This window comes from Pseudorca crassidens, chromosome 9 (genome assembly GCF_039906515.1).
Source record: "Pseudorca crassidens isolate mPseCra1 chromosome 9, mPseCra1.hap1, whole genome shotgun sequence".
NCBI lineage: Eukaryota > Metazoa > Chordata > Mammalia > Artiodactyla > Delphinidae > Pseudorca > Pseudorca crassidens.
Window position 1 is genome coordinate 77,478,456 of NC_090304.1, and position 10,668 is coordinate 77,489,123.

Sequence of the window (10,668 nt, forward strand, 5' to 3'; positions counted from 1 at the left end):
TGCTGAAGGATTTCCTGCACTTACTTTGTTTTGCTGACAAAAGATAGAGCTCTATAACTCAGATGTGATTTTCATGTGACAATGTTGATATTCTGTTAGAATACTGAAGAGTTAGATTTGAAATCTTGACCGAATGTTCATCCTCTCTTTGCACAGATGTCAAAAAGTTTTTAGCAAATAGAGTCAAGAAACTGTGTAGGATTGGCTCAAGTACCAGAATAAACACTTGACTGCGGCCTGAGGGTTTCCTGTCATAATGCAGTGGTATTTAACAAAAATGTTGGCAGAGAATTCTTTGTTCAAATAAAATCTTAAGTGGAAGAGTCAACCAAGTAAACAGACAAAAGTGGAGCTCTTCTGGGCTAAGAATGAATGGAACTGAGTTAAGGAGCAAAACTCGAAAACCAGTCCCCCATAAAATATCATGTTTTTGTTTGAAAAATTATAAACTAATTAATTGTTTTGTTCAAGTACAAAACAATCTGGAGAGACAGTGTAGAAGCACACAAAACACAGAAGTTGGAGTCAGATGCCCTGTGTTTGAATCTTGGTCCCTACACTGTGTAGTGACCTTTCTGTATACTCACTGGTGAAGTACAAATAATGAGAGTACCTTCACCTTATGGGACTTTTGGAGGAAGTAAATGACTTAATATAGTAAAGCACTCAGAACAGTGCCTGGTCATAATCAAGTGTAAGTATAGTGTTTGTTAAATGAATAAGCTTCTCACACAACGTTAGGATATAATAGTAGAAAAAACTCCAATCCTTCTAGATTTCTCTAACTGAACCCTAGGGTGGATCATGCATGGCTTTGGAATAACTCATATCAATGTATTCTCATGTTCACTAATTGATTGACAGGATTTTTGTTTTTGTTTTCTTCTTGGTTTTGTACATGTCAAAGACATGGACTGCATACACATTCAACTTTGTATTCCCAGCACAAGTAACTTTTAAATGCAGTAAGTATCAATACATGTAGGTAGAGTGAATAAATTAATGAATTAACTCATTTTAGCAGCATGAAGCAAGCTAATCATTTAATTAATTTAGATTTATTTTAGAGTATCAAAATACGTAATTATATTCTAGAAAGAGGAGCAAGGCATGTATCCAAGGAGACAAGAACAAAAAGTGCTTACTCAAGTAATGGCAATGCTAAGAAGATTTTCATCTTATAAAGTATTATGTAATAGTTAAAAGAACAAGCTAGGAATATATATCAACATTCAGGGCTTCAAGTCATTGTTTCATGAAAAAAATGAGGAGTGATAAACAAATTGTGATATACGATACCATTTATGTATCAACATATCTAAAACAACATATTACACACATATACACAAAATTGTTAAAACCTGAGATAGAGGTATAGAAGAACTGTAGGGAAGGGAACAGATTAGAGATATTGATAAAGAGAATTTAAGTCTCATTGGTGATGTTTTGATTTTTTTTAAGGAGAATGTATTGTTGCATTACTTGAGTACTTAAAGTACAACAACTTAAAGGCTGGAAAAGGGCACTATCTCTTAGCAGTGGCATGGATGTCTTCATACCAATACTTCCCCTTCATGTTCTTGCAGTAGGATTAAGAACCCTACATAACCAAATATTGAGCTGATGATACCAAAAGCCATCTTTCTCACCATTTCTTTTTCAGTAAAGTGGAGGCTTATATCAATGGATTACAATGCAAAATTGTGCTTAAAACCAGCTTACTACTCAGGCTAGATATTAAACTGAGAGACCTGCAGCTTGAGAATAAATTATCCAATTTATTATCTATTAATAATAGTATTTATAGAGTTTAGAAGTGAAGTCCAGTGAATTAATACATGTTTATTTTTAGGGTAACAGGAAAACTGCCATAGGGTTGACTCTATAGAGAGAAAATTAAATTAAATAAGATTATTGGCAAATTGTCTTCTCAAGAGCCCAAATACAAATCAAAGAAATTATGGTGGAAGGGATTGTTGGATAATGTTGTGGACTAAAAAAGATGGAGAAAGCACTACAGAGCTCTAAAGACAGCAAAAATAATTCATGAGTTTGTCCAAAAAAAAATTTAACAAACAAAGGAGACTTCAAAGCAAGGGAAGTTATTAGGAATAAAGAGGGGCATTACATAATGAAAAGGGGCCAATTTTCCAAGACGACATAACATTTCTTAATGTGTATGCATCTAACAACATATCATCAAAATTTTGTGAGGTAAAAGTGATAGAACTACAAGGAGAAATAGATGAGTCCACTATTACTGTTAGGCACTTCAACACCTCTCTATCGGAAATAGATCCAGCAAGCACAAAATCAGTAAGGACATAGTTGAACTCAACAACATCAACAATCAACTAGACATAATTGGCATCTATAGACTACTTCATCCAACACAGCAGAATACATCTTCTTCTCAAGCTCACGTGAAATATTCATCAAGATAAGCCACATAAAACACACCATAACACTAGGCCATAAAACATACCTTAACAACTTTAGAGAACAGAAATCATTCAATGTCTGTTCTTATACCACAAAGAAACTAAACTAGAAATCAATAACAGAAAGACAACTGGAAAATTTCAAAGTACATGGGGATTTAACAACACACTTTAAATAACACACGATTCAAAGAAGAAATCTCAAGAGAAATTTAAAAGTATTTTGAACTAAATGAAAATGAAAACACAAATATCAAAATCTGTGGTATACATCAAAAGCAGTGCTTAGAGGGAAATTTTTAGCATTAAATATATTATAAAAGAAAATATTTTGCATTAAATATTATATTAGGGAAGAAAAAAGATCTAAGGTCTATCTTCTAAACTTTCACCTTAGGAAACTAGAAAAAAAGAGTAAATTAAGCCAAATGAGTAGAAGAAAAGAAATAATAAATTAGATCAGAAATCAATGAAATTGAAAAGAGGAAATGAATAAAGAAAATAAACAAAACCAAAAGCTGGCTCTCTGAAAAGATCAATAAAATCAATAAGCCTCTAGAGAGGATAACTAACAAAAAAAGAGAGAGGACACAAATTACTAATATCAGAAATGAAAGAGGAGACATCACTATAGATTCTATGGACATTAAATGAACATTAAAGAATACCATGAACAACTCTATGCTTACAAACTTGATAACCTAGATGAAACGGACCAAGGCTTTGAGAGTCACAATCTGCCAAAACTCACATGAGAAAAAACAGACAATCTGAATAGGCCTTTAGCTATTAAGGAATTTGAATCAATAATAACTTTCCAAAACAGAAAGCACCATGCCCAGATGGGTTCAATGATGAATTCTACCAAACATTTAAGGAAGAAATTATACCAATTCTCTACATTCTCTTTCAGAGATGAAAACAGAGAGAATGCTTCCTAACTGATTCTATAAGGCCAGCATTATACTAATACAAAACTAGACAAAGACATTACAAGAAAAGAAAACTATAGACCAAGATCTCGCATGAATAAAGACACAGAAAACCTCAACAAAATCTTAGCAAATTAAATCCAAAAAAGTATAAAAATGAATTGTACATCATGACCAAATGGGATTCAACCCAAGTATGCAAGACTGGTTCAACATTTGAAAATTAATGTGTTCCATCACATTAACAAGCTAAAAAAGAAAAATCACTTGATCATATCAACAGATGTAGAAAAAGCATTCGACAAAAGCCAACAATCGCTCATGAAAAATCTATTAGTGAACTAGAAATAGAGAGGAACTTTCTCAACTTGATAAAAATATCTACAAAAAAACCTACAGCTAATGTCACACTTAATGGTGAGAAGCTAGAAGACTGTCCGTTAGATTAGGAACAAGCCAAAGATATCTCCTCTCATCGCTCATTTTCAACACTGTAGTGGGAGTCCTACAAATGCAATAGGACAAGAAAAGAATATAAGAGATATACTCATTGGGAAGAAAGAGATAAAACTGTCTTTGCTTGCAGATGGTATGTTCTTCTATGTAGAAAATCCAAAAAGAATTGACAGAACAACTCCTGGAAGAAATAAGCAATTATAGCAAGGTCACAGGATACAAGACTAATATACAAAAGTCAGTTGCTTTCCTATGTACCAGAAATGAATAAGTGAAATTTTAAATTAAAAACACAATACATTTACATTAGCACCCCCAAAAATGAAGTACTTAGGTATAAATGTAACAAAATATGTATAAGGTTTATATGGGGAAAACCATAAAACTCTAATAAATGGGCTAAAAGAACTAAATAAATGGGGAGATATTCCATGTTCATGGATAGGAAGATTCAATATTGTCAAGATGTCAGTTCTTCCCAAAACGATCTACAGATATAAGCCCAATCAAAATCCCAGAAGGCCATTTTATGGATATTAACAAAAGGTTCTAAAGTTTATATGGAGAGGCAAAAGACCCAAGATAGGAAACACAATACTGAAGTTGGAGGACTGACACTACCTGACTTTAAGATTTATGATAAAGCTACAATAATCAAGACATTGTGGTATTGGTGAAAAAACAGACTAATAGATGGATGGAACAGAATAGAAAGCCTAAAAATAGAACCACATAAATATAGTCAACTTATCTTTAACAAAGGAGTAAAGGCAATACAATGGAGAAAGGACAGTTTCTTCAACAAGTAGTGTTAGAATAACTGGACACCTCTATGCAAAAAAGTGAATCTAGACACAGACATTATACCCTTTACAAATATCCACTCAAAATGTATCACAGAACTAAATGTAAAATGCAAAACAATAAAACTCCTAAAAGAAAGATAACATAGGAGCAAATCCAGATGACCTTGAGTTTGGTGATAAATTTTTAGATATAATACCAAAGTCATAATCCAGGAAAGAAAGAACTGAGAAACCAGATTTCATTAAAAGTAAAATTTTCTGCTATGTGAAAGACACTGCCAAGAGAATAAAGAGACAGAGTGGGACAAAATATTTGCAAAATACATATCTGATAAAGCCTGTTATCCAAAATATACAAAAAAACCAAAAAAAAACAAAAAACCCTCTTAAAACTCAACAGAAAGAAAACAAAAAATAGGCCAAAGACCTTAACAAACACTTCACCAAAGAAGATATACAGATGTCAAATAAGCAAATGAAAACATACTTCACATAATATGTCATCAGGGAAATTTAAGTCAAAACAATAATGAGCTACCACTACACACCTATTAGAATGGCCAAAATCTAAAGCACTGAGAAACACAAATGCTGGCAAGGACGTGAAACAAGAGGAACTCTCATTTATTGAGAGTGGGACTGTAAAATGGTACAGCCACTTTGGAAGACAATTTGGTGGTTTCTTACAAAACTAAACATACTCTTACCAAGCAATTGCACTCCTTGCTATTTGCCCTAAGGAGTTGAAAATTGATGTGCACACAAATACCTGCAGACAGGTCTTTATAGCAGCTTTATTCGTAATTGCCAAAACCTGGAAGCAACCGAGATGTCCTTTAGTAGGTGAATGGATAAATAAATTGTGGAATATCCAGACAATGGAATGTTATACAGCACTAAAAAGAAATGAGCTTTTCACATGGAAGAAGGTTAAATGCATATTGCTAAGGGAAAAACCTAACTTGAAAAGGCTTCCTACTGTATGATTCCAACTATATGACATTCTGGAAAAGGCAAAATACTATGGTGACAATATAAATATTAGTGGTTGACAGGAGTTGGGGAGTAGGAACGGACAAATAGGCAGAGCACAGAGGACTTGGAAGGGCAGCAAAAATACTCTGTATGATACTCTAACCATGGATACATGTCATTATATATTTGTCCAAATCCAATTAATGTTACAAATCCAAGAATGAACCCTACTGTAAACTATGGACTTTTGGTGATTATGATGTGAGGATGTAGGTTCATCAGTTGTACCACTCTGGTGGAGGACTGTGATAACAGGGGAAGCTATGTATGTGTCATGGCAGGAGGTACATGGCAAATCTCCGTACCTTCCTCTCAATTTTGCTGTAAACCTAAAATTGCTCTAAAAAATAGTAAAACCTTTAAAATTTTGAATGTTCATTGTTTCTGTTTTGGAAGTCATACAAGGGAGAACGATGCTACCAAGTCAGTTTTCGTTTTTAGACTATGACACCAACTCTACTCAACTTCAGAAAGAAATATGTTTTTCTTAAAAATACTTCATTTCTGTTCAGTTTCTTCTGTGGTCTACTTATGATGGTGTCTTTCTAATTCCAAAAGACTTTTCCCACCATCCCCAGCTTCTGTCAGAAGGGTCAATTCTCTAGCTTTCCAGGCATAACCCATTCATTTAGCACATCTATAACTTGATACCTGCATGCTAATTGATACAATGTCCCTTCCCTCCACTACACTAAAAACTCCACTAGTGCTGCAGCCAGTTAGGTCTGTCCTGTTTTACTGCTGTTCAACTAGCACCTAGCGTAGTGTCTGGCATACAGCAGGTGCTCAATAAATATTTGGTTAATTAATAAATGAACAAAAAATTAGGTGAACTTAGAGTAAATTATGCTAAGTGAAATAAGCCTGACAGAGAAAGACAAATTCCACATGGTATCAGTTACATGTGGAATCAAAAAAATAAGTTGAATTCATAGAAACAGAGAGTAGAGAAGTGGTTACCAGGGGCTGGAGGGTGGGGAAATAGGGAGAGGTTGGTAAAAGGATACTAACTTTCAGGTATAAGGTGAATAAGGTCTGAGAATCTAATGTATAATATCGTGACTATAATAGATAACATTGTACAGTACTGTATAATTGAAATTGGCTAGAAGAGTAGAACTTAAACGTTCTTGCCAAAAAGAAAGTCAAATAAGTGAGGTGATAGATACATTAATTAACTTGATGGGGGGGGGAATTCTTTTACCAGGCACATATACACCAAATCATCACATTGTACACTTTAAATATCTTACAATTTTGTCAGTTATACCTCAATAAAGATAGAAAAAATGAGGTTAACAATGTAATATAATTAAAAATCCATCAATACCTACTTAGCCTAGTATCTTCTAAGTAGAATGTTTCAACTGTATTACAATATTTCCCAACCATATTCCATCATGAGAAATGATCTTTTCCTTCTTAATACAAGGCCAGTAGCCTGCATTTATAGGACTGGCAGGTCATTATGACTTCTCCTTGAAAGGTATTAAGGCAATTTCTGACCACTTCCTGGTTCAGTCCTAGTATTAGTTAAGGAATGCAATGGGCTATTCAACAAATTACTTTTTTGCTAATTCATTTTTTTTTTTTCTCAGCTTAAGAGAGGTCATTTCTCCCCACCCCATACCCCGACTTCCTCAGTGGTAACTTTTTTCTCTGCCTCTTCTCTTTTCTGTCTCATATCAAGGGAAATCCAGTTTTCCTGGGAGACTTCTTCATAGGCGCTATTGTCTCCCACTTCTAACTTGGAGGAGAGGTGGGGAAACTGCCTCTTGGCCCCTAAATGTGTCTTCTCATTGCTGCCTTAAATGTGGAGTTAGTATCACCCATCCACTTACGTCACACACTTCTAATCACCCTTGATCTTGTATACTCCATTAGGATTCATTTTTACCTTCCTAGATGTTTTATCACTTGGCTCACATTTTTTCTTCCAACCCTCTATTGTTTCTTTTTGGAATTTAAACTGAATTTCCTATTATGAGAAAGGAAGTATAGAGGTGGAGGGCACAGATTCTGGAGTCACACCCCTTGGATTTGAATCCTACTCCACCACTTCTTAACTGTGATTAAGGAAATTTAACATCTCTGAACCTCAGTTTCCTCATTTGTAAATTGAAAGTAATAATAATGCCTACATTATAAGGCTTAAATGAGTTAAGACCCATAAAACACTTAGTCACTGGCACATAGAAAGCACTCCCGAATGCCAGTATTATCATTATCCTTGGTAACATTAATATCCATATTTTTGACTACTGACTTTCAATTTCTGGACATATTGGCATCCACACATAGTTCTACCTTGAAGCAGCTTATCACACAGCCCTACTTTAAGATTTCAAACCTGGTATTTTTCTCCAATTAGAAAAATTCTTCTCCTCATCTTTCTCACTCTTGAAAACTCCCAGAACATTCTATTTTCTTGGCTTAAATCACTGATTCAAGCAAGCACTGGCAATCAAACTTCCTGTTCTTTAACTCTAATAATTTTCTAATATGAATCTTCGAGTCTTAGTCAGTCTAATCTTAATCTCTTCACTCTTCCTTGAACATATACACTTACAAGCTCTCCTCAATGTCCAGAGATCAATAATCTTACTTGTCCTTTAATAGCCAAATGAGTGATTTATCAACATCTATCTTGAGCTCCTCTTTGTAAATATTGCTGAATAAAGGTACTTCGTTTCTATTACTCAAAACTAAAACAGAACCACGCCAACAGTAGTGGTCCAACAAATGCTTTCTAAGAGTAAATTTGGGAAGACTTCCTTTATGTTTAGGATGCTATTCTGATAATAATGATGTGAAAGCATTTGTATTTTAATTAGAGTGTTCTTGGTGCTATATGCACTTTTGAAGTAACTTTCAAGAATGAAGTAGCATTTGTCATATATCTACTTTTGCATACCATCTCTGATTTATAAGCATTGCAATTAAAGAAAATCTAACCTGTGTTGACTAACAATCAGATACCGACTAGCTGTATGCTCTTTAGAAACTCATTATGCCTTTGGGACTTGTGTATCTGTAAAATGAGGGAGCTGCGCTAGAATAAACTGGCTTTTAGAGGACTCCAAGGGGGTCATTCACTTAAGAATTAGACTAAGGAGACTGTAAGCATAAAGAAAATCATATTAATGCAGGGGGGGAATGTTCAAGAAACCAGAACCAAAGTCAGATGGGAACAGTAATTCCAATTATGCACTGGAGAATTGACTCTTCCACACAAAGGACTTCAAACTGTAACTATGACTAAATGATAGTCATAGTCAGTTGGAAAGTTAAGGCTACTGTCAGTTGTCCCGTTTTCTCACATAACCTCTTGTCACAGTACCTCAACTAATTTAAAATGCAATTAAAACCCCCTGAAGCTGAATACATATGTTCAACATCAGTTAAATACATTCATCCTTTGGGGAAAACAATCATATTCTAGAAATACACAAAGTGATTATTTTTTATGAAGAATTAATTTCAGTAGGAGAGGTACACATACCATTAATAAATAGTTGGGAATCATTTTCATCAAAAGGGCATAGCAGTTGTAAAGAATTATATGTTAGCTATCTACAGGGATAGTGAATTTTTTTGTTAAATGTCTTTTGGGTTAATATTCTTTTGGTGTAAATGTGTATTAAATATGCATGTCAACTCCTTTGAACTCTCCCTTAAGGTAAAAATTCCCACTCCCTACTTTCCTGCTCATAAGTAGAGGGCTCTTGAAATTAGAGAACTCACAAACAGGAAACAAAAAAGCAGACATTCAGATCTTTGGTTCCTTGTGTAGGTGTGATATCAGAACTCCAGAGAAAACCCTAAACTCACGTCAGCTTGTTATGAAATACACTTATTGCTAGAATTCAAATGTGAAATGATGTTTAAATGTATTTCTGTCTTCAGCTATAAATGTGTTTGGCTGCTTAGAGTTTAGTGTAGATAGAAAGAGAAATTAAAACATATATTCTATGAAAGTTCAAGTCTGAAATACACTATGCAAGTCAATCCAAAATCATTAGGTAAATATGTAATTTAGATGATTTTAAAAACATGAAAGCCTTACTTAAAGCAAAATACTTCTTCAGAAATTATATAACTGTGATGTCTAAATTTTTCTTTTGCTTTAAACTGTTTACACCTATTTCCTATACACTTACAAAAATATACTAAACAAAAAGGGAACTTTTAAACTTTGTTTAGAATTACCATTATATAATTATTAAATAAACATGCATGTAGGAAAAAGACAAAATCATGTAGAAAATTTGTAACTGCATCATATATATGTACATATAGACTTTTGACAACTTTTACCATTTTTCTTTTGGAAGAAAATTTTAATTTGGTATATATTATATAAAATATATATGATAGAAATGTAAAAATACAATCAGAACAAATCTGTTTCTTTAAAGTTAAGTAGTTAATGAACAATGTTCGCATTGTTCCCAAGATTAGTGTGACTTGTGTCTAATATTAAAAGCATTATTCAAATAGTATGCAATTATAATATCCAACCCCATTCAATACGGAGTATTATAAATAAAAATATATTGTTAAAACATCGTCATATAGGTTATACGAATATATCATCATTTCTTAGAGGAAGCAAGGGCTGATTAAAATCTATAAAATATTAGATGGTCTCCATTTACAATTAAACCAACAAGAAAGGATCGGGGAAAGGAGCCTACCTTCCATTGCCCTTTTAAAGAAGACCTTACAGCTCCCACAGGTAAGGACACCATAATGACAGCCTGATGCTTCATCCCCACAGATTAAACAAATCTTCTGAGGTAATGACTCGAAGCTGTACTGTGGGCTCTGGCTGGCTTCTGAATCCGGCCTTGAAATGCAAAACAAAGTACTCCATTTATTTTTAGGTGCACCACTATCTAATACTAAAGTTTTCTTAACCCAGAATTGACAGAGTGAAAGGGTTTTTAGAAAACAGAACCGAATACACTTGAAAGACATGCAAACTAAACTTGATGT

At 33.8% G+C, this 10,668-nt stretch overlaps 1 protein-coding gene across 3 annotated transcripts in view; it reads right to left on the reverse strand.

The window, feature by feature from the left end:
- PGR (progesterone receptor) overlaps positions 1-10,668 on the reverse strand; it is a 99,561-nt gene that overhangs the window by 85,405 nt on the left and 3,488 nt on the right. For all 3 annotated transcript variants that reach the window (XM_067750794.1, XM_067750793.1, XM_067750795.1), the window contains exon 2: positions 10,368-10,519. In XM_067750794.1, the coding sequence (XP_067606895.1) occupies positions 10,368-10,519 (152 nt within the window). The remainder of the gene's footprint in view (positions 1-10,367; positions 10,520-10,668) is intronic.